This window comes from Bos indicus, chromosome 21, assembly GCF_029378745.1.
Source record: "Bos indicus isolate NIAB-ARS_2022 breed Sahiwal x Tharparkar chromosome 21, NIAB-ARS_B.indTharparkar_mat_pri_1.0, whole genome shotgun sequence".
Classification (NCBI taxonomy): Eukaryota; Metazoa; Chordata; class Mammalia; order Artiodactyla; family Bovidae; genus Bos; species Bos indicus.
In genome coordinates this window covers 5,856,868-5,881,367 of record NC_091780.1, presented here as the reverse complement: position 1 = coordinate 5,881,367, position 24,500 = coordinate 5,856,868, and the positions used below count along the sequence as shown (strand labels likewise).

The following is a 24,500-nucleotide window of genomic DNA, read 5'->3' as shown; positions in this document are numbered from 1 at the left end:
TCCCCCTCAAATCCTATTGGGATTATGGTTGGGATTACATTGAATCTACAGATAAAATTGGAGAGAATTGAGACTTAATAATATTGATTGTTTTAATCCACGAACATGAGATATCTTTCCATTTGTATAGGTCTTATTTAACTTCTTTCAGCAATGTTTATAGTTTTTATATATTATATATATATAGTTTTTATATATATATATTTTATATCTATACCCTATAGTTTATAGGATACAGATCTTATCCATCATTTTAAAGATTTATTTCTAAACATGTAAATTTTATCCTATTGTAAATAAATTTTGAAAAAAACTTTTTTCCAAATGTTAGCTGCTGTAATGTGATTTGCTTTTGTGATGTGAATGTTTGGAAGGCAACCTTCTTCATCATTTACATTTTAACATGAAAAAAAAGCCATTTTTTTTCATCTCTTCAAAGAGATGGGGTGGGGTTAGACCCAGCCTAAGAGCTGGTAAACCAAACACCAGTCATGGTTTGCCTCTTACAAGCTGGGTGAACTTGGCCAAGAATGATTTTTGAATTCTGTTCCCATTTCTGCTGCCACTTAACACAATCAAATGTAACTATTCATTCATTGCAGTCTTTTCTATGATAGAGACAGAACTTTAGACTCTGGTTCAGTAATACATTTGCAAATCTAGTAGGAATGGTTCAGTAATACATTTGCAAATCTAGTAGGAACCTTGAATTTTCTTCCCAGAGAAATGTGCACACACACACATACACGCACAATTTTCTGTGCAACTTTAGGATGTGCAGGAAGTCTCTGAAGCCTTCTGGGATCTACAGACTGCTAATTATGAAGCCATTCTAGAGCGGGAGCTCCAAGGGCTGACAGCTTTCACATCTGCGTCTTCAGACCCAGCAAGTATGGAGTGAGGGCTGCCATTCTAAATCCCATGCCTTTGTGGCATTTTCCAGGCAGAGAGGGTCTAGATTTCCACATGCTCAGGTTTTGACTTGCCTTTCTTCCTCCACGGGATACCGTATCCCTCTGAGGGACATAGCAGTGGGGCAGTTTGGTGTTGCTGTTGGTGAGGCCAGCCTGCCAGGCAGCTGCCCTGGGGGACCTGGACCCGCTCCCTGGGCATTGTCTCACTCCAGAATCTTCCAGCCTCCCCACGCCTTCACCTCTGGCTCCATGCAGGAAGTGCCTCCACAGGGGGCAGGTGCTGAAGTTGGCTGTGCTGGGTGACACTGGCAGCATTTCAGAGCAGCCCTCTCTGGCTTAAGCACATCCTGCTCTCCTCTCTGGTGGTTCCCATAAGCAGGACTGGCAGTGGAGGTGATGTGTGTGTGCCTCTGTTCACCCAGGTGCTGGGGACATGGGCAGCAAACTCTCCATGCCAGGCAGTGAGCCCATGGTGCAGAGCCCCAGGACGGAAGGCATTCATGCTGCATACAGGCGAGGAAACATCAGCAGAGCCCAGCATCTGCTCCGAGAAGCTTGTGACGAGAGCACATCCCAGCTGGAAAAGGTAAGGTCTATGCCAGCCCTTCTTGCCAGAACTGGGGACCCAGGTTGAGTGAAGGTTAACCACGAAAATTCTTTTCTTGTTATCATTATAATAATGGGGATATTTCCTGGGTTCTGAATACCTTGTTTCTCATGTAAACCTCCTGGTGTCAGTCCTTTCAAGTGGACTTCTCAGCTTGTCAGGTAAGTACGCTGGGCCATCATTCCCAGGGGCAGGAAGGGGTCACAGAAAGGAAAAGGACAAAATTGACAGTCGAGGTTTTAACCTAATATAGTCTTTTATACTTTTTTCCACTATAAAATAGCACATGTGCAAACTGAAAAATTTAAAAACATAAAAGTAAAGGAAAAAAGAACCAAAATTAATCATCCAAACAATCCCACTGGCATTTTTGGTATACTCTTTTCCGAGTTGCTGATTTGAACATTCATTTTTTGTTTTTATTGTTTCTAATATAGATAGAGTCTTATTTATGTATAGTTTTGCATACTGTTTTCTCTTATCTAATATTATATGAACCATTTTCTGTATGACTATAGGTTCCTTATGTGCCTCACCTTCAGTGGATACATGACATTTCATCTGGTAGAGACAGTCTCATTTATCTGGCTATTCCATTTGGTTAGATATTTGGATTGTTTCTAATTTTTTATTTCTATAAATAATACTATACTGAATGTTTTTTTGCCTAATTTTTTTCTTATTGTCAGCTATTTTCTTCACTTAGGTAGATTTGCAAAAATTGAGAATGTGGGTAAGAGCCTTTTAAAAATTTTGAAACATATAGCCAAACTTTTTCCAAAAGCTTATAGAGATCAACCCTCTTGCTGGCCTACAGCTTGGGAAGATCATTGCTATGTTCTGGTCCTTGTGGGAAATTCTTATTGGCTGTAAACCAGGAGAGCACTTTATTGATGTTTTGTGTGCAATACTTTGATTAGCACAGGTTTAAGGTCTTCATTTAATTAATAGTTGGAAATAGCTCAATTACTAAACCTCCAGCCTCTTCTCAAAGTTGTAAGAGAATTTTGGGGGGAAAATAGTCAAGTTCAATGTGCTTGATAATTATTGAGAAGAGAGCATTTTTGGAAAATTCTCCAAGCGAGGCTTCAGCAGTATGTGAACCAAGAACTTCCAGATGTACAAGCTGGATTTAGACAAGGCAGAGGAACCAGAGATCAAACTGGCAACATACGTTGGATCATAGAAAAGGCAAGATAATTCCAGAAAAACATCTACTTCTGCTTTATTGACTATGCCAAAGCCTTTGACTGTATGGATCACCACAAACTGGAAAATTCTTAAAAAGATGGGAATACCAGACCACCTGATCTGCCTCCTGAGAAATCAGTATGTAGGTCAAGAAGCAACAGTTAGCACTGGACATGGAACAACAGACTGGTTCAAAATCAGGAAAAGGAGTACATCAAGGCTGTATATTGTCACCCTGCTTATTTAAATTATATGCAGAGTACATCATGAGAAACACTGGGCTGGAAGAAGCACGGGCTGGAATCAAGATTGCCAGGAGAAATGTCAATAACCTCAGATAGGCAGATGATACCATGCTTATGGCTGAAAACAAAGAGGAACTGAAGAGCCTCTTGATGAATGTGAAAGTTGGCTTTAAACTCAACATTCAAAAAACTAAAGTTATGGCATCCAGTCCCATCACTTCATGGCAAATAGATGGGGAAACAATGGAGACAGTGACAGACTATTTTCTTGGGCTCCAAAATCACTGCAGATGGTGACTGTAGCCATGAAATTAAAAGACACTTGCTCCTTAGAAGAAAAGCTATGACCAACCTAGACAGCCTATTAAAAGGTAGAGACATTACTTTGCCAACAAAGGTAGATCTAGTCAAAGCTATGGTTTTTCCAGTAATCATGTATGGATTTGAGAGTTGGACCATAAAAAAAGCTGAGTGCTGAAGAACTGATGCTTTTGAACTGTGTTGTTGGAGAAGACTCTTGAGAATCCCTTGGACTGAAAGGAGATCAAACCATTCAATTCAAAAGGCAGTAAGTCCTGAATCATTCATTGGAAAGACTGATATTGAACCTGAAGCTCCAATACTGTGGCCGCCTGATGTGAAGAATTGACTCATTGGAAAAGACCTGATGCTGGGAAAGATTGAAGGCAGGAGAGGAGAAGGGGAGAACAGAGGATGAGATGGTTGGATGGCATGACCGACTCAATGGACATGAGTTTGAGCAAGGTCCAGGAGTTGGTGATGGACAGGGAAGTCTGACGTGCTGCAGTCCATGAGGTCACAAAGAGTCGGATGTAACTGAGTGACTGAACTGAACTGAGCATTTTTGATTCCTCCCATTATGAATTCACAGTATATGTGGTCAAAACCTCTCTTCTTATGGGAGAACTGGAGCAGGTCAAAGTTGTTGGCCCATCGTTTGTGGCCTGGGGATTGTTAAGTGGGGACCGAAGAAGCAACAGTCCAAAGTGTTACCCACAGAGCAGTCGCACTGCCTGGGACCTTTTCCCAAATGGACCTCCAGACTGCCGTCACATAGAACTTCCCATTGAACCTGCATCTCTTGCATCTCCTGTGTTGGCAGGCAGTTTCCTTACCACTAGCACCACCTGGGAAGGCATGTTTAAGTCCAGATGTCAGCAAATTCAGTTTCATGATGTATATACTATTGCTGTCCTCTGCTGTTTCTTTTTTTTCTCTTTTAATGTGTATTGAAAGTAGACTAGATAATTCTCTAATAAATATTTGTATTGTTAATTTGTATACAATGAGGAGATATATGTATAACTATATAATATAATTTGTTAACAAATCTGAACCTGAGATGAAAGTGAAAACTTTTGGCAAAACAATGATGCTGTTCCAAAGAAACAGAATATGAGACACTTAGAAGGTAGAGTTTTCTAGAAGTAGCGTTAAAAAACTAAACAAAAACAGGTAAACTTTTCTTAATTCTTAATTTTTTAAAGTATGATAGTATTATAACACATTTACAGAAGACTTGAAAAATGCAGAACAAAGTTACATATAGTTCTACTATGTATTACAATTTTTTTAACTAGATAAATTAAGGTTTTTAGTTGGAATTTCAAAATAAATCAAACCCTCAAAAGTTAATAGAATAACTGGACATGAAAGTAGAAGGATATAGTAGACCTGAAAAGCACTGTGAATCAATTCAACATTATTAAGATGTATACAATTCTCACACAACGCAGGGTACAAGTTCTACTCAAGTTGCCGTAGACTATAAACCAGGAGACACTGGAACGTATCCAGGGATGTAAAACAAAGGGCAAAACTTTCATGGTCAAAGGTATTGAAATCATACAGAGTCTGTTCTCTTATCACTGTGCAGTTATGTTAGAAATCAATATCAAAAGATATTTGAAAATAACCCACATATTTTCAAGTGTAATGTGACAGTTACTAAGAGACTTAGCCATTGAAAACCTCAAAAAGGTTAAAAGACTGAGAAAACACAGAAGGTGATTACAGAGAAGAAAGAATTTAAATGAGAAGCTAATATCAAAATGAGAAATTAGCATCAAGGATACTTTAAAAACTCCATGTATTTGGAAAATAAACGTCCACTTTTAAATGATGGGTGTAACCAAGAAACCATAACAAGGAAAATTAGAAAATATTTGTAACAGATTAAAAATTAAAGGAGAATTTATCAGAACCTGTTACATGTATCTGAAGCCGCTCAATGCAACTAAATACAATGTGGAATCTTGAAAACACATAATGAACAGTGGAGGGTCTCCTGTGGAGGTGTGGGTCAGCAGTGGCTTGCCATGGGGACAGAGGCATTGGCAGCAGCAGTTCTGGGAGGTGCTCCTTGGCAAGCCAGCCCTCTTGGAAGTGGTTATTAACCCTGCCATAGACTGTAGACTCCAGGGCTGAGTCACCTCAGGCCAAACAGCTAATAGAGAGGGAGCCCCACCCATCAGCAGATTACAGTGTTACTGAGCAAGACCCTGCCCACCAGGACAAGACCCAGTTTTTTCCCATACCAGTCCTTCCCAACAGCTTCATCCACTAGAGGACAGACAGAAGAAGCAAAAAGAACTACAATCCTAGAGGCTCCAAAACATAAACCACAGCCACAGAAATTTAATCAAAATGAAAAGGCAGACGATTATCTCCCAGATGAAAGAACAAGATAAAACCTCAGAAAAACAACTACATGAAGTGGAGATAGGCAACATTCCAGAAAAAGAATTCAAAATAATAATAGCACAGATGATTTTAGTTCAGTCGCTCAGTTGTGTCCAACTCTTTGCGACCCCATGGACTGCAGCACACCAGGCATCCCTGTCCATCACCAACTCCCAGAGCTTGCTCAAACTCATGTCCATCAAGTCAGTGATGCCATCCAACCATCTCATCCTCTCTCCTCCTGCCTTCAATCTTTCCCAGCATAAAGATCTTTTCCAATAAGTCAGCTCTTCTCATCAGGTGGCCAAAGTATTGAAGTTTCAGCTTCAGCTTCAGCATCAGTCCTTCCAATGAATATCCAGGACTGATCTCCTTTAGGATGGACTGGTTGGATCTCCTTGCAGTCCAGGGGACTCTCAAGGTCTTCTCCAACACCACAGTTCAAAAGCATCAATTCTTTGGCGCTCAGCTTTCTTTATAGTCCAACTCTCACATCCATACATGACTCCTGGAAAAACCATAGCTTTCACTAGAAGGACCTTTTTTGGCCAAGTACTATGTCTGCTTTTTAATATGCTATCTAGGTTGGTCATAACTTTTCTTCCAAGGAGCAAGCGTCTTTTAATTTCATGGCTGCAGTCACCATCTACAGTGATTTTGGAGGCCCCCTAAAATAAAGTCTGTCCCATTGTTTCCCCATCTATTTGCCATGAAGTAAAGGGACCTGATGCCATGATCTTAGTTTTCTGAATGTTGAGTTTTAAGCCAACTTTTTCACTCTCCTCTTTCACTTTCATCAAGAGGCTCTTTAGTTCTCCTTTGCTTTCTGACGTAAGGGTGATGTCATCTGTGTATTTGAGTTTATTGATATTTCTCCTGGAAATCTTGATTCCAGCTTGTGCTTCATGCAGCCCAGCATTTCACGTAATATACTCTACATATAAGTTAAATAAGCAGAGTGACAATATACAGCCTTGCTTGACGTACTCCTTTTCCTGTTTGGAACCAGTCTGTTGTTCCATGTCCAGTGCTAACTGTTGCTTCTTGACCTACATACAGATTTCTCAGGAGGGAGGTCAGGTGGCCTGGTATTTCTATCTTTTTAAGAATTTTCCACAGTTTGTTGTGATCTATAAGTCAAAGGCTTTGGTGTAGTCAATAAAGCAGAAGTAGATGTTTTTCTGGAACTCTCTTGCTTTTTCAGTGATCCAACAGATGTTGGCAATTTGATCCAGTTGATTTAGGATCTTAGAAAAAGAATGGAGAAGATGCAAGAAATGTTTAACAAAGACTTAGAAGAACAAAGACCTAAAGGAACAAACAGAGATGAACAATACACTAGAAGGAATCAACAGCAGAATCACAGGTAGAATGGATAAGTGACCTGGAAGAGAGAGTGGTGGAAATTACTGCTGTAAAATAAAATATAGAAAAAAGAATGAAAAAAAAATGAAGACAGCCTAAGAATGTTCTGGGAAAACTAAATGTACCAACATTCGCATGATAGGGGTCCCAGAAGGAGAAGAGAGAGAGAAAGGATCCAAGAAAGTATTTGAAGAGGTAAGAGCTGAAAACTTCCCTAACATGGGAAAAGAAATAGTCAACCAAGTCCAGGAAGCACAGAGTCCCGGGCAGGATAAACCCAAGGAGGAACACACTGAGACATATATTAAATAGTAATCAAACTGACAAAAATTAAAGACAAAGATAAAATATTAAAAGCAACAAGGGAAAAATGACAAATAACATACAAGGGAATTCTCATCTGGTTATCAGCTAATTTCTCAACAGAAACTCTGCAAGCCAGAAATGAATGGCACCATATATTTAAAGTGATGAAAGGGAAGAACCTACAACCAAGAATACTCTACCCAGCAACACTGCATTCAGATTTGATGTCAAAATCAGGTTGTACAGACAAGCAAAAGTTAAGAGAGGGCACCACCAAACCAGCTTTACAATAAACGCTGCAGGAACTTCTCTAGGCAGGAAACACAAAAGAAGGAAAATGCCTACAAAGAATAAACCCAAAGCAATTAAGAAAGTGGTAATAGGATCATACATATCAAACTTAACTGAAATATAAATAGACTAAATGCACCAAAAAGACATGGACTGGCTGGGTGGAAGAAAACATGTGCGTATATGTACTTCCATGTACCACATCACTCTGCTTAATGCCTCAGATTGTAAGTATTTTATACTGTTAGGTTAATCATGTTTCCCTTATGGCTTGCAATTATAATTATCTTTTATTTTTTTTCTGACTATTAATTGTGAAAACTGATGAACATCTTTTACTATTGTGATTATATAACTATTAATAGTATTCTAATACAATTCTGAAAATATAAAGAAATATCATGTAAGAAAACAGGAAATTAACCTGTATACAATATTATTAACTAAAGCACAGATATTGGTCAAATTTCACAAAACAGTAAACTTTAATACTCTGTTTTATTTAACTAGAATATATTAAAGATTATCATTTCAACATATAATCAATGTAAAAATTATTGACAAGATTGTTTTTGTTTTTTAGTCAGTAAGTCATGTCTGACTCTTTGCAACCCCATGGACTGCAGCACACCAGGCTTCCCTGTCCTTCACTATCTCTCAGAGCTTGCTCAAACTCAAATCTCTTGGGTTGGTGATACTGTCTAGGTTATCTAACCATCTGCTGCCTCCTTCCTTTTGCCTTAAATCTTTCCAGCATCAGGGTCTTTTGGAATGAGTTGGCTCTTTGCATCAGGTGGCCAAAGTATTGGAGCTTCAGCTACATCATCAGTCCTTCCAGTGATTATTCAGGACTGATTTCCTTCAGGATTGACTGGTTTGATCTCTTTGCAGTCCAAGGGACTCTCAAGAGTCTTCTCCAGCACCACAATTTGAAAGCATCAATTCTTCAGCACTCAGCCTTCTTTATGGTCCAACTCTCACATCCATACATGACAACTGGAAAAACCATAGGTTTGACTATATGGACCTTTGTCAGCAAAACATGTCTCTGCTTTTTAATACACTGTCTAGATTTGTCATAGCTTTCCTTCCTAGGGACAAGTGTGTTTAAATTTTCTTTGCTGCAGTCAGTATCCACTGTGATTTTAGAGCCCCAGAAAATATTGACAAGATAGTTTACCGTTTTTGTAGTAAGTCTTTGAAATCACCTGAAAAAGACCCTGATGCTGGGAAAGACTGAAGGCAGGGGGAGAAGGGGACAACAGAGGAAGAGATAGTTGGATGGTATCACTGACTCGATGGACATGAGTTTGAGCAAGCTCCAGGAGTTGGTGTGACAGGGAAGCTCGGGATGCTGCTTAGGGTCGCAAAGAGTCAGACATGACTGAGCAACTGAATGAACTTTGAAATCACATATGATTTTATATTTTCAGCACATCTCACTTTGCATGAGCCATGTTTCAAGCCTTAACAGCCACACGTGACTGGTCCTGCCGTCCTGGGCAGCACAGTCCCAGACTTGCCCGTGGGCTTGGTGAGCCTTTAGAGTCGATTCTCTTGGCAGTTCCCAACAGCACTCTTTGTGCTGATGTCTTGTCCCTGCTCTGTTTTGACCAGGGCCAGCTCCTGAGTATCTCTGCAGCCCATGGTGACCTGGAGACCGTCCGGTATCTTCTCACTGAGAGGCTGGTAGAGCTACCGACGGAGCCCACTGACGACAACCCCGCCGTGGTGGCAGCACAGTTTGGGCACACTGATGTCGTTCAGGAGCTACTCGAGTCTTTGCCAGGTAAAGAGGCTTTGCTTCTCTGGTGGCTCAGACGGTAAAGCACCCACCTGCAGTGCGGGAGACTTGAATTTGATCCCTGGGGTGGGAAGATCCCCTGGAGAAAGAAATGGCTACCACTCCAGTACTCTAGCCTGGAAAATCCCATGGACAGAGGAGCCTGGTGGGCTACCGTCCATGGGGTTGCAAAGAGTCGGACACGACTGAGCCACTTCACTCATTTTGCCAGGTAAGTCCCAGGGTGTGGGTTCTTCACCCCTGCTCAGGGACCCTCTTTTTGAAAAAATACTTATTTCCTCATTTGTTTGGCTTCATTGAGCCTTGGTTGTGGCATGAAGGATCCCTGTCGCTGCACGCAAGCTTCTACCCAGTTGTGGCACACCTGCTCAGCTGCCCCACAGCATGTGGAGTTAGTTCTCCAACCAGGGATTGAACCAGCATCCTCTGCATTGGAAGGCAGATTCTTAACCACTGGACCACCAGGGAAGTCCTTCGGGGACCCTCTTTTCCTAGGAACCAGACAGACATTGGGGGTGGGGTGCTTCACTCCAAAATGTTTATGTCCTCACACTGTTTACCAATCCAGATCCAGAAATCTGGGGGTATTCTTTAAAGCAGTTTTAGGTTTAAAGAAAAGTTGTTGAGCAAGTACCAAGAATTCTCATATGCCACCCTCTACAGTTTCCCTATTATTGATGTTTTGTATGAGAATGGTACAGTTGTTAAGATTGATGAACGAACCGATACTGATGTGTTATTACTAACGTGAGCGCACAGTTTGCACTCGGGTTGTATATTCTATGACTGTTAACAAATGTGTAATGACATATATGGACCATCACTGTATCACGCAGAATAATTTCACTGCCCTCCTGTTCCACCTGTTCATCTCTTTCTCAGCTCCTGGCAACCACTGGTCTCTTTACTGTCTTCATCAGTTTGGTTTGGTTCAGTTCATTTCAGTCGCTCAGTTGTATCTGACTCTTTGTGACCCCATGAATCACAGCACGCCAGGCCTCCCTGTCCATCACCATCTCCCAGAGTTCACTCAAACTCACATCCATTGAGTTGGTGATGCCATCCAGCCATCTCATCCTCTGTCATCCCCTTCTCCTCCTGCCCCAATCCCTCCCAGCATCAGAGTCTTTTCCAATGAGTCAACTCTTCGCATGAGGTGGCCAAAGTATTGGAGTTTCAGCTTTAGCATCATTCCTTCCAAAGAAATCCCAGGGCTGATCTCCTTCAGAAGGGACTGGTTGGATCTCCTTGCAGTCCATGGGACTCAAGAGTCTTCTCCAACACCACAGTTCAAAAGCATCAATTCTTCAGCGCTCAGCTTTCTTCAGAGACCAACTCTCACATCCATACATGACCACTGGAAAAACCATAGTCTTGACAAGACGGACCTTTGTTGGCAAAGTAATGTCTCTGCTTTTGAAAATGCCGTCTAGGTTGCTCATAACTTTCCTTCCAAGGAGTAAGCATCTTTTAATTTCATGGCTGCAATCACCATCTGCAGTGATTTTAGAGCCCAAAACTATGCCTTTTCCAGAATGACATATAGTTGGGTTCATATGGTATGTAGCCTTTTCAGATAGACTGCTTCACTTAGCAGTATGCATTCCAGTTTCCTCCATGTCTTTTCATGACTTGAGAGCTCATACACACACACACACACACACACACACACACACGTATTTTATCACTGAATAATATTACATTGTCTGGATGTTCCTTGCTATGTTGCTTTCTTAATAACAAGTAATTTTTTCTCTGGTAGACTCAGAAATCCTGGTCTCCTTTGGTTTCCTGTAATGGCCTTGGATCTGTTACAGTTATTGCTACAGCTATAGGCTGAGGCATTGTCTTAGCAGTGGTCTTTGGGAGTTAGAATGTTGCAAGGGAGTTGGGCCAGCTTCATGGGTATGTGACAATGCAGTCTCACAGGGCCCCGTACTTAGAAGGGCCCCACACTTGGTTTGTGAGCATGCCTGCTAAGTCGCTTCCGTTGTGTCCAACTCTCTGCAGTCCTATGACTGTAGTCTGCCAGGCTCCTCTTTCCGTGGGATTCTCCAGGCAAGAATACTGGAGTGGGTTGCCATGCCCTCCTCCAGGGGATCTTCCCAACCCAGGGACCAAACCCACGTCTTTAAGGTCTCCTGCATTGGCAAACATATTCTTTACCACTAGCGCCACCTGGGAAGCCCACTACACTCTGCATTACCCTCTTGAAATTTGTAATAGTTTTTAATCAAGGGACCCCATTTTAAGTTTTACATGGGACCCCACAAATTATGAAATGGCAGCCCACTCCAGGATCCTTGCCTGGAAAGTCCCACAGACAGAGGAGCCTGACGGGCATCAGGCTATGGGTTGCAACGGGTCGGACACAACGGAGCAACTAACACACACACACACACACACACACACACACACACACACACACATACATACCACAAACTATGCAGTAGTACTGTTAAGGGCTTCCCTGATAGTTCACTTGGTAAAGAATCTGCCTGCAATGCAGGAGACCCCAGTTTGATTCCTGAATCGGGAAGATCCCCTGGAGAAGGGATTGGCTACCCACGCCAGTATTCTTGGGCTTCCCTTATAGCTCAGCTGGTAAAGAATCTGCCTGCAATGCGGGAGACCTGGGTTCAATCCCTGGGTTGGGAAGATCTCCTGGAGAAGGGAAAGGCTACCCACTCCAGTATTCTGGCCTGGAGAATTCCATGGGCTGTATAGTCCATGGGGTTGCAAAGAGTCAGACATGACTGAATGACTTTCACTTTTCTTTTTTTTTTTTCACTGTTAAGGGAGTGTCTGACTGTGTCCTTTGAGGTAGCTTTGTGCTCAGATTTGGTTCCAAGCTGGCATGCCCTCATACGCCTGAAGGAAGAATGAGTTTTTGAATAGAAATCAGGGCACTGTTAGGGCCCATAGACACAGATTGGGTCAAGCAAGGTATAGGAAGACAGAGAGGAGCCCCTGAGGTGCCAGTGACTGATTCTTTCTCCTCAGGAATCCCCAAGAGTAGCTCTGTTCTTGCCCCAAAGAGTCTATGCCAGCTGACTCATTGGACAGCTTACATTTATTGAGCATTTGCCAAGTACTGGACACACTACAGAACCTGAAAGACACAGAGGCTTTTTAAAAAGGTGGTCCCAGCCCTTTAGTAGCTCCTGGTACAGCAGAGGAAATTGAGGCAGAAAAGAGTAACTGTGTGGTGTAACCATGCAGAGGTTGAAATGTCTACACAGTCGTTTGTGACCACACATCAGGGGATGGTCTTGTTTGCGTGTGCAGGCTGAGGTCTTCAGAAGGAGTTGACATCTCAACTGGGCTTTGCAGACTGAGTAGGGTTTACTTGGCAGACAAGCAAGGGAAGAGCCTGGTTTGCCTGCTTTGCAGAGCAGGGAGCTTGGCTGGACCTGAGTATGTTGGAGCTGGGCATGGTTTTCAGCAGCTCCTGGGATGTCCTGTCTTTAATTCGACTTGGGACAGAGCTAGTGGGACTGAAAGAGTTCAGGGCACTGTGCTGAGCCCTGTTGGGATGCAGAGATGGGCAGAACAGTGTCTGGTCCTCTGGGGGTTCCCAGCCTGAAGGGAGGGTGGCCCTTGTCAGGAGTAAGGTAAGATAAGAGGCAGCTGGAGAACAAGGGTGGGTCCAAGAAGAGGAGGGAGGAGAGGTCCGTGGTGGGCGGGTACATCACTGTGTAATTATGAACATCATTCGAAGGACATCATTATGTAATTTCTGGTCTTGTAGCTCAGCAGGGCTGACGAGAGAGAGGAGGTGGAAAGATGGAAACCAAAATGGGGCTCTTTGAGCTGGATTTGGGCCTCAAAGAATACACACAGGGGTTTCTATGGTTAAGATAGTACCCTTTGGTTGCGGGTAAAGCAGAACTTAAGGCTTGACTTTGCCATTTACCAACTGTCGGAGCTTCAGCAAGTTCCCCACTGTCCCTGAGCTTTGGTCTCCTCATATTAAAATGATGACTGTGAAATACAGGGCCTGCCTCCTGAGACTGACGCACTCCATCCTCAGCAGAAGTTAGCAGCATGACAACCACAATTCTCACAGCTGGATATCTGGTTGTAACTGAGTTAGGGGTAATTTGTTTTCTGCTCATGTACCTCCTCCTTTGAATTGTTCATTTTAGTCATCAATTGAGGGCAAAGAAGGGATATTTATTTAGCACCCGCTGCACCCCAGACATGATGCCAGGTACCTTGTGTACTGGGTTTTAATTCTTGCCTTCTCTACCTCACCCCATTTCCTGGTCAATTTCCTATGACACAGAGAGAGGCACTCTCTCCAGACCCCAGAGCACTTTGGTTCCTGAGAACTCTCCACCTCTGGAAATGAGTGTTATGATGCAATTGGGAAGTGTCCACGTGGGGGATGAGATCATTTTTCCATGGCAGCCAGATCCAAAAGACCTTGCATTACTTTGAACTTGAAGATACTGTGGCATTTCAGCCTATGCTGTCCCTGTTCCTTCAGTGTGTTATTTCATCCTGGAATTAAGTAGGCAGTTCTTTTAGGGAGCAGTTCTCTTAAGTTTTGGGCTGATCTGTTTCTTCACCAAAGTGTTTTTTAACTTATGAAAGTGGTATATTTGTATTACAGATAATTTGGGAAAGCAGAAAGTGTTATTACTCTAAGAACATAATGACATACCACAATGAGTTATATCAGGCACTTGTCAGATGTTGTGACAGTTTATTGAAGCAAGTACTTGACATACACAATGTCATTTAATCCTCACATTAAACTTGGAAGGCAGGGTGTTCCTCTTCCCGTTTTACTTATGGGTAAACTGAGCCACAGAGAGGATAAGAAATTTGCCCCAGATGACACAGCAGAAATATTTTAATCCTAAGTCACCTGTCTCCAAAACCTGTGTCCCTGTGTGTGACGCTGTTCCAGGGCTGCAGTCAGGGCTGGGGATGAGGCAGAGAATAAGGGCATCTCACCGTCCTACCACCTGGAGAGAATTCTGCAGCTCTGAGAGTAGGTAGTTCTAACTAGTCTTACTTCCACACACACATTTTTCATCACGATCTCACTGCATGTGCTGTCCTAAATGCTCCTTTTCCCCAGCGGGTGTTATTTGACGGGCAGGTGGGTTTATAGTGATGTGGGGAAATGTCATATGCAGTTCAGGGGGGCTGTTCCATAGACACTGTCAACTGGACATAAGCGACTTTCAGCGGGAAACAGGGCCGTGGCTGGAGGAGATTTCAGAGCAGCAACAACTGTCCCTTCAGCCACTCTCTGTCCCGTCATCCGTGCAGGTCCCTGCAGCCCCCAGCGGCTCTTGAACTGGATGCTGGCCTTGGCCTGCCAGCAGGGGCACCTGGCAGTGGTGAAGCTCCTGGTCCTGACCTACGGGGCTGACCCGGAGAGCTACGCAGTCAGGAAGAACGAGTTCCCTGTCATCGTACGCCTGCCGCTGTACGCGGCCATCAAGTCAGGTGGGTCCCAGTCAGGCCTCCTGCGAGAGCCTTTGTCCTGTAGAGACGCGGGCCCGCCTGTCACACTCGCCTTTGGCTCTCCGGTGGCCTGCATGGAGTTTCGCAGCTCTGTTCTTGGCTTCTTCTTCAAAAGATCTGCATCCTCCTTCCTTCCGCCGACTCCCTCCTGCGAGGGGATTTCAGTGCCAGGGACCAACCACGGCAGATGCGACTCCCCTCGGAGGTGCTGCAGAGGGCAAGGCCCCACACAAGTGCTCTCACTGACAGGCACCTGTGCAGTCAAGGGAGGCAACAGAGACGTTCAGCAGTTTCACGCCCTTCTCATTTTCGTTTCACGTGCGTGTCTGGCCTTTTGGACAACCGTGACACGCTCTGTGTCCCGAATGCCCTGAGCACTCTGCTTTCTGTCCTGTAGGGAATGAAGATATTGCCATCTTCCTGATTCGGCATGGAGCCTTTTTCTGCTCCTACATTTTACTGGACAGTCCTGACCCCAGCAAACATCTCCTCAGGAAGTATTTTGTTGAAGCAAGCGCCTTGCCCAGCAGTTGTCCGGGAAAAATGGTGAGTAGTCTTTGTCTGTGGACGGATGGATAAGGAAGAGGTGGTGTTTACATACAGCAGATGATTCTTCAACCATGAGAAAGAAGGACATGGTTCCATCTGTAACAACGTGGATGGACTTTGAGGACATTATGCCAAGTGAAAGAAGTCAGACAGAGAAAGATAAGCACTGTATGTTTTTACTTATAGGTGGAAACTAAAAAAGCCAAACTGTGGAAACAGTAGGACAAGGCCTGAGGGGTGGGGCACATGGGAAGATGTTGGTCATATAGCTGGAGTGTTGGTCACTTCAGCCGTATGATAAATAAGCCCGGAGATCTAATGTGTAGCACTGTGATTGCAGCTAATAACACTGTATTATATACATGAAAGTTTCTAAGAGAATAAATCTTAAATGTTCTCACCACAAAAAGAAATAGTAATTAAGTGGCATGGTACAGGTGTTAGCTAAGGCTACAGTAGTAATCGTTGTACAATATATAAATGTATTAGATCAACATGTCATAACTTACACAATGTCATATGTCAATTATAGCTCAATAAAACTGGGAAAAAACACATATGGGGAGTAGTTATAGTTAGTTTACCATTTTAATAACAAAAATAGGATTGCATTATTTACATTATCTTCAATTTGGCTTTTTAAATTGAGCACTCCATCACTGACTCCCCCTCGTTCAGTCAATGTAGCTGTATCTCATTCTTTTCGATATGTGCCTTAAATCTAGAGTGAATGTAGCTTAGTTGATTCAGCCCTTTTCCTGGTGGTGGACATTTGGATTATTTCTGGGTTTTGCCCTTGTGATATAGCCTGATTTCTAGGGTAATTCTTATGTAGATCAAAGTCCTGAAAGTGGACTGCTTTGGAATCACTTCCCCAAATGCTGTGGTGACTCAACACTCTCACCAGTGTGACATGGGGATTTCTATTCCCCACACCCTGGCCAGCACTGGATGTCCAGGGGCATTTTAATTTTCATCGCTCTCATGGGTAAAAATGGAATCTTCTTGTTTTAATGTCCATATTTCGTATCTTAATGATGTTGAGCATCTTTGCATATCCTCATAAATTATTTGTGTCTCCTCTTGTGTGAGTTGCCTGTTACAGTTTATTGATTATTTTTCTCAAGGATTACTCACCTTTTCCTTCTAATTTTGAAGCGTCTTATTGTATATTAGAGATTTTAAGCCTTTTTTGTTTATCATAGATGTTACCAATATTTTTCCCAATCCATTATATTTGTCTTTCGTCTGTTATCTTTTGAGATAACAAAGATATGTGAATATATAATCAAATATGCCTGTCTTTTCCTTTATGGCATTTAGGTTATATAAGAAAGTCATTTCCCCCTCACTTTTATGTAAATATTCTCCTAGAGTCTTTTATACATTTTGACTCTTTTATTTTTTACATTTTAGGTCTTAGTTTTCCCGGTATTTCTTTGTGTATGTGGTTTGAGGGAGGGAATCTAACTTTCCTTTCTTCAAATATTCCAGCACAATTTTTAAAGTAAACTTTGATTTTCCTTCGGGATTAAAATGTCACCATTGCCATTTCTTCCAATATATACTTATATACATTTTGGGATTCTCTGCACTGGTCTACTAGCCTTTAAATCTATTTCTGTTCAAATGCCACGCTGTTTTGATTACAGGCATTTTATTTAAACCTTACGACTGGTTAATGCAAGTTTTCTACTCCTTATTTGCTTTTTTCAAAAATACCCTAACTGTTGTCAGACATTTGTTTTTTCCCTTTTGTGCATTTCCCCCGGTAACTTCCATGGTGACTTGTGCTGCATTTAGGTCCTTTAACAGGATTTTATAGTTTTCCTGATAAAGGTTTCCTGAACCTATTTTGTTTATTTTTTATTGTTTTTGCCATTGTTTGAATGGCATGTATATCATTCTTTCCCATGTCCAACTTAGCATTGCTGATATGAAGGAAAGCTCTTCTATTTATTTGTTTTACCCAATCCGCTTACCAACTTCTCTTATTAATTTTACTAGTTTTCAGAGAAGTTCCTCAAAACGTTTAGGTATGTATCAAGTTATCTGCAAATTCAAAGCAGGTTTGTCTTGTCTTTTCTAATATTTATTTAACTTTATTTCATGGCTTATTATGTATTAGCAGAAATGTCAAAAGTTGAATCATCTGAAAAGAGCAGATGTATCTCTCTTGTTCCTGATTTTAAAGGTCTTGGCATCAGCATTTTTGGTAAATAGACTATTGCTATATATTTAGGTAGTTTCCATGTATTCCTCTTTGCTTAGGTTTTTATTAAGAAAAGTTGCTGAATTTTATTGGATCTATATTAGCAGCTGTGGATATACTCACATAGTTTTTCTACTTTAATTTGCCGTTCTAATGAATGATTGTAGGTGTTAACCCAATATTGAAATTTGTAATAAATGTTAATTGGTGTTATTATGGATGGATTTGACCTATTGATATTTTATTTACAGTGTTTGCTTCTATATTTATAGGTAATTGATCTATACTTTTCTATTTCTATTGTCTTTGAGATTTTGGTATGAGACAATGTTAGCTTTACAGAATGACTTGGAGAACTTCCCATTTTATTACAGTCTGGAGAAGTTTCATAGGAATTATTTATTGCTAATGGTTTATTAGATAAAGCAGGTCTTTGTTTTCAGACATCTTTTGAAATCATTGGTCAGTTCAGGTTCTCTGCTTTTGCTTATGTGCAGTTCAAGAGGTTATATTTTGGTAGAAAATCATCTATTTCCTTTAGAGTTTTGAATTTGCCATCATGGTATGTTACATTTACCTTTTTCAGTAATTATTTTCTTCTATGTCTGTAGTTATATTTCCATTCATGATATTGATTTATGATGTTGAACAGTTTTACTTTTTCTCCTTTAAATTTAATCAGGCTAGTCAGGGTTTTATATATTCTAGAGGTCCTCAAGGAACCACTAGATTTTATTTATTTTTCATGATTTATTTTGTTTGTTCCTTCATTCACTTTGGCTTTTCTCTGTACTGAAACCGTCTTGACATCATCTCTGAATATTTGGTTGATGGGCTCTGGTGGGAGGCTTCCTGGCTGTGCTCTAATCTGGGCTCCAGGCCTCACTGCTCTAGGACCTCCATCTGGTTCCTTACATCTCTTAGTCTTGGCTTCCTCATCTACTGATTTTTATCTAGTTATTCATATAGTTCTGAAAGTTTTTCATTTGTACTCCTGGTTTATGGCTTTATAACCCATTTGGACCTATTCATTATGTCAAATATCTGCCTTAACCCCGTCAAAGCTTCTCTCCTTAAAATTGGGTTTGTCTGCTCTGCACATGGCCACACTTCTCTTTTTTCCTTTGCATCCACCTTGTATAAGCTTTCCAAGCCTTTATATTCAGTTTTTTCTTTGTCTTAGGTGTATTTCTTATAAACAGCACTGTGGTTTTTTCACTTTAAATTATAATGATATTTTATTTTGCATAGTCACAGTATTTGACACTTCAAAAACAGATATACCACTGATAAATTACAAAAATGGATATACTTGTCAAAGTTACAACAGACATAATGTTTAGCTGAGAATCACTTCAATAGCATAAGGCTCTAAAGGTGCCGGATAAACCAATACTTGTTTGGAATAAGATGTGCAACTTTCTTAATGATGGGCTTACAGAAGAGGTCCTGGTTCCATGTGGTCAAGGTTAGTCATAAAACCTAAAGTTTTAGCACAATCGTGCTTCAGACTAAATTTTAAATAGTTATGATAGCTTACACAATATGTGATGGACTGCTGCTGCTGCTGCTGCTGCTAAGTCGCTGCACTCGCGTCCGACTCTGTGCGACCCCATGGACTGCAGCCTACTAGGCTCCCCCGTCCCTGGGATTCTCCAGGCAAGAACACTGGAGTTGGGTGCCATTTCCTTCTCCAGGTGATGGACTGCCTTCTGCAAAAAATTACAATTTGAAGACTTCTTTCAGGCATTACCAGTATCCAATATGTGTACATTCTAAATAATTCTGAAAAGAGCAAACTTAATAGTTTCTGATATTCACATCTGACACCTCAAGTTTTATGACTGGCAAGTCTTAATGCTCCTGGACTTTGGGGTTTACAAGGCAGCAATATTTTAAATTTGTTTATGTAGGATGTGGGGAAAATTAGAATCAAATGGGCATACATTTCTTGACTATATAGTGCCATTAGCCCTCAATTAACTCTGTAGGGAATGGTTAAGCATCAAAAGCTAAAGCAATAGTTTTTTATGTTAAAATGTAAATAGCAGTTACTCCATACTAGTAACACTTGAAAGTTACTAAACTAAGTATTTCCCCTGTAGAGAAAACACACAGAAATGAGCTGCCAGAACAGAAACAAATTATGAAAAATGCTAATTACCTAAATGGATCCATGTCCACCCTTTGTGTCTATTTCATACATTCTTCCCACCCAGCCCACTCCAAAAAAACTTTAAGATTATTACATTCCAAAGTAATCTATTCCTGAAATATTTTTCAAGAGACAAACCTCCCTACAGTGTGAGTGAGTGAGTGAGTGAGTGAAGTCGCTCAGTCGTGTCCGACTCTTTGCGACCCCGTGGACTGTAGCCCACAAGGCTGCTCCGTCCATGGGATTCTCCAGGCAAGGATACCGGAGTGAGTTGCCATTTCCCCTACAGTGTATAAGCTACTTAAGTCTACACACCCTAGGATGATGCACTTCGATTGTCCTAGCTCTATAATTTGGGAATCTGCTCAGGTTTAATCTCCTTTTAGAACCTTTCCAAATAAACATAATTAGAATTTGTGATACTTAAATTCAAAGACAGTACAGATTATGTGACACCTTGTTTTTTTTGATTAAATGAAAACCACAGGATTCTGTGTGGCTGAAAACTAAATCTGAATTACTCATGTCTGGTGTTATGTAAATATATTTTAAAGTTCATTTTGTTGGACTTCTTTAACTACTTCAGGTTCTACAGGGCTCTTCTGAACATTTGCCACTGCAAACTTTATCCCCTGGGTTAATCCAGCTTGGGTAATATTAGCAACCTGTTCTGTGAAACTTCAAACCTTTCCAAAGGGAGAGACTGCCCTATTGCTACAGCTCTCTGAAGGAGAAAGAGTTACATGAAGCCCTGTCTCAAGTTCAAGCATGCTGGATTTGGAGCCGGTGGTCTTTTGAGATACAACTGAATGCCCTAGTTCAACTGACACAAACTGTGGGCCTGTTGCAGAAAAAGACACATCTAATTGAGATGGTGGAGAAGGTATCTGTTTCCATTGATTCAATTGAATTTCTTCATGAGAAACTTGATTAGTCATTTGATTTCCTTTCTTCCTATCCTGCTGAGAAACAGATCTGGTTTCTGATAGCTTGGTCATTTTGTTTTGTGCATCTTGAACAAATCTGTGGCAGCAAATATCCACAGGCTTGGCAAAGCCAGTCAACATGTATATGATGTCAGCAGAAGGACTTTTCTTCAAAGAAGACTCATGGCCTTTTCCAAGCCCATGTTCATGAGCAATAGTAACCTCTGAAGGAACATGAATGCTAATATCAGTGCTTCTAGTAAACTAAGATCTTCTGCCTAATTGAGGTGCTGAAGCAATAATACCACAGTTAGGAAGAAATAGTCTGCTGTCCCTGCACTCTCTGAAGAGTTAGCTAGCTGCCTGTCTTCATCAGACTTAGAATTTGTATGGAATTCATCAGAGTGGTATGAGTCATTATCTGAAGACATTTCTCCATCTGACTCTGCCTGGGCTTTATTATCCATCACACTTGTGTTTTCCATGGTTTCAAGACAACTATCTGATTTCTAAAGATTTACTTTTAAGTTTGGTTTTAGAAAGTTAACTTTCATTTCAGAGTTTGTAAGATTTCTGAACTTTCATAGATTACCAGTATTTACAATGAATTTGGTCTGTATCACTTTTTTATTTAGAGATGAAAATTTACTCATTAAAAACTTTTCACCTGGGCCAAAGAGCCTTAGTTTTGAGAACTGATGCCAATGATGTCTTTGTGAGGTTTACTGATTTTTCTCTCAAGCTTTCTCTCTATTATAGGTACACCTAATCTCATGGCTTGCTTGGTGATCTGCAGCATCTCTGCAATGCACTGAAGGGTATCTTTTCCATCCTCTTCTGGATTATGCATTACAGCTCTCAGTGTGTGATAACAGCCACTTGCTTCTGTATATCTTCAGTGCCATCTCATGCAGGACAAATTTGGCTAACCAAAGAGTGGGTTCAGGACCTATTTCTATTTTTCCCAGATCTACCAGACTTAGTTGTTGATACTGGTTTACTTTGTCAACTTTCATCATCGTAACAGGCCACGAAGTAGATGGTTAGAAAGCAGTAATGTAGCATCAGTGAGGATGTGCTCTTAAAACTGTCTCTTGAGCCAAGCCATAAAAATTATGTCATGACATGTAATTTGAAATAAATTCTACACCTACTAATTAGTGTTACTTCATCCTAGCTTCTATTTTGACACTAATATTTACGTCTGTCAAACATGATCTTAGTCAAAAGCATCAAGTCCAGAAGGAAAAGCACTTGGCATATAACAGGCAGTTGAGAAAAATGTCTGCCCTTCCCCCACCCACACATTTTACCAAAGTATAAGCTTCAGTAAATGGAGAAGGCAATGGCACCCCACTCCAGTACTCTTGCCTGGAAAATCCCATGGACAGAGGAGCCTGGTAGGCTGCAGTCCATGGGGTTGCTAAGAGTCAGACACGACTGAGCAACTTCACTTTCACTTTTCACTTTCATGCACTGGAGAAGGAAATGGCAACCCACTCCAGGAGAATCCCAGGGAGGGGGAGCCTGGTGGGCTGCCCTCTATGGGGTCGCACAGAGTCAGACACGGCTGAAGCGACTTAGCAGCAAGCTTCAGTAAATACTTAATTTTCCTCTCCACCACCCTCCACCCAACTTAAACAGAAAAAAACAAAAATGACAACAGAAAAAAAACCCAGACCTTTTTCAAAAAAAAGACAAGAACAGAAAGGAAAGCTCTTTGGGTGCTTCCCCTCCCCCACGCCTGGAGGAAGGGCAGCCAGTCAGATACCCCTCCTTCCACGATGCCTCCAGCCCCTCACGCAGCCCCACCCCCGCAACGGTCATCAGGCTACACGAACAGGAGGCTTTAGAAAAGCAGTGATTTACAGAGCAAATACAGCCTTACAGAAACTTTAACCTGCGCAAAGGAGAAGGATCTGGAAAGTCACTGCCAGGTTGCCGCTTCAGGCTTGGCCCTGAGGCTGGGCGGGGAGGAGCCCCAAGGCGTGCGTGGCTAGTCAGTGCCGCCTGTTCTGTCAGTCATTACTGCACAGTCAGAGCAGTCTGCACCAAACCCAGTGCCTGTAGTGACTGCCTGTATTTTCAGTTTTGTCTTTGTCTTTGGTGTATTTCTTGTAAACAGCAATGAGTTTTTAATCCCAACTGAGAGTATGTCTTTTGAAAGAGGAACACACCTAATTCACATTTTTGCAGGACCTGTCATATTGGTTTATGCCTTCCGTCTTTTGGATTATGCATGTGTGCTAAGTCCCTTCAATCATGGCTGACTCCTTGTAAACCTAGGGACTATAGCCCGCTGGGCTCCTTTGTCCATGGAATTCTCCAGGCAAGAATACTGGAGTGAGTTGCCATGCCCTTCTCCAGGGTATCTTCCCGACTCAGGGATTGAACCCTTGTTTCTTACATCTCCTGCATAGACAGGTGGGCTCTTTACCACTAGCACCACCTGGGAAGCCCCTTTTTGATTACATACATTTCTATTTCTTTTCTATTTCGCTGAAGTCCTTGACTATGTGGGTCACAGCAAACTGTGGAAAATTCTTGAAGAGAAGGGAGTACTAGACCACCTTACCTGCCTCCTGAGAAATCTGTATGCAGGTCACAAAGCAGTAGTTAGAAACGGACATGGAACAATGGACTGGTTCAAAATTGGGAAAGGAGTATGACAAGGCTGTATATTGTTACTCTGCTTATTTAACATATACAGAGTACATCATTCAAAATGCTGGGCTGGATGTAGCTCAAGCTAGAATCAGGACTGCTGGAGGAAATATCAATAACCTCAGATATGCAGATGATACTGCTCTAATGGCAGAAAGTGAAGAGGAACTAAAGAACCTCTTCAGTTCAGTTCAGTTCAGTCGCTCAGTTGTGTCTGACTCTTTGCGACCCCATGAATCGCAGCACGCCAGGCCTCCCTGTCCATCACCAACTCCCAGAGTTCACTCAGACTCACGTCCATTGAGTCAGTGATGCCATCCAGCCATCTCATCCTCTGTCGTCCCCTTCTCCTCCTGCCCCCAATCCCTCCCAGCATCAGAGTCTTTTCCAATGAGTCAACTCTTTGCATGAGGTGGCCAAAATACTGGAGTTTCAGCTACAGCATCATTCCCTCCAAAGAAATCCCAGGGCTGAATGAAGGTGAAAGATAAGAGTTAAAAAGCTGGCTTGAAACCCAGCATTCAAAAATCGAAGATCATGGCATCCAGTCCCATCATTTCATGGCAAATAGAAGAGGAAAAAGTGGAAACAGTGACAGACTTTGTTTTCCTGGGCTCAGAAATCATTGTGGACATTGACTGCAGCCATGAAATTAAAAGATGCTTGCTCCTTGGAAGGAAAGCTATGACAACTCTAGACAGTGTATTAAAAAGCATAGATATCAGTTCTGGTTCAAGATGGTAGAGTAGAAGGATGTGCGCTTATCTCCTCTGATAAAAGCACCAAAATTGCAACCAGCTTTTGAACAACCATCAACAGGAGGTCACTGGAACCCACCAAAAAAGGATACCCCATGTCCAAAGACAAAGAAGAAGCCACACCAAGATGGTAGAAGGGACACAAATATGTTAAAATCAAACCCCATACCTGCTGAATGGGTGATCCACAAACTGGAGAACGATAACACCAAAGTTCTCCCACTGCTGTCAAGGTTCTAAGTCCTGTGTCAGGCTTCCCAGACTGGGGATCCAACAAAGGGACTGGGAATCCCTATGAAATATGACCTTGAAGGCCAGTGGGACTG

General features: G+C 41.8%; 1 protein-coding gene and 1 pseudogene across 5 annotated transcripts in view; one reads left to right on the top strand and one right to left on the bottom strand.

The window, feature by feature from the left end:
* The window catches only part of LRRK1 (leucine rich repeat kinase 1), a 134,953-nt gene that overhangs the window by 41,180 nt on the left and 69,273 nt on the right, over positions 1 to 24,500 (top strand). For all 5 annotated transcript variants that reach the window (XM_070775003.1, XM_019983734.2, XM_070775000.1 and 2 more), the window contains 4 exons: positions 1,337 to 1,500; positions 9,240 to 9,411; positions 14,713 to 14,892; positions 15,308 to 15,456. In XM_070775003.1, the coding sequence (XP_070631104.1) occupies positions 1,337 to 1,500; positions 9,240 to 9,411; positions 14,713 to 14,892; positions 15,308 to 15,456 (665 nt within the window). The remainder of the gene's footprint in view (positions 1 to 1,336; positions 1,501 to 9,239; positions 9,412 to 14,712; positions 14,893 to 15,307; positions 15,457 to 24,500) is intronic.
* LOC109575101 (phosphatidylinositide phosphatase SAC2-like) lies at positions 20,333 to 22,579 on the bottom strand (annotated as a pseudogene).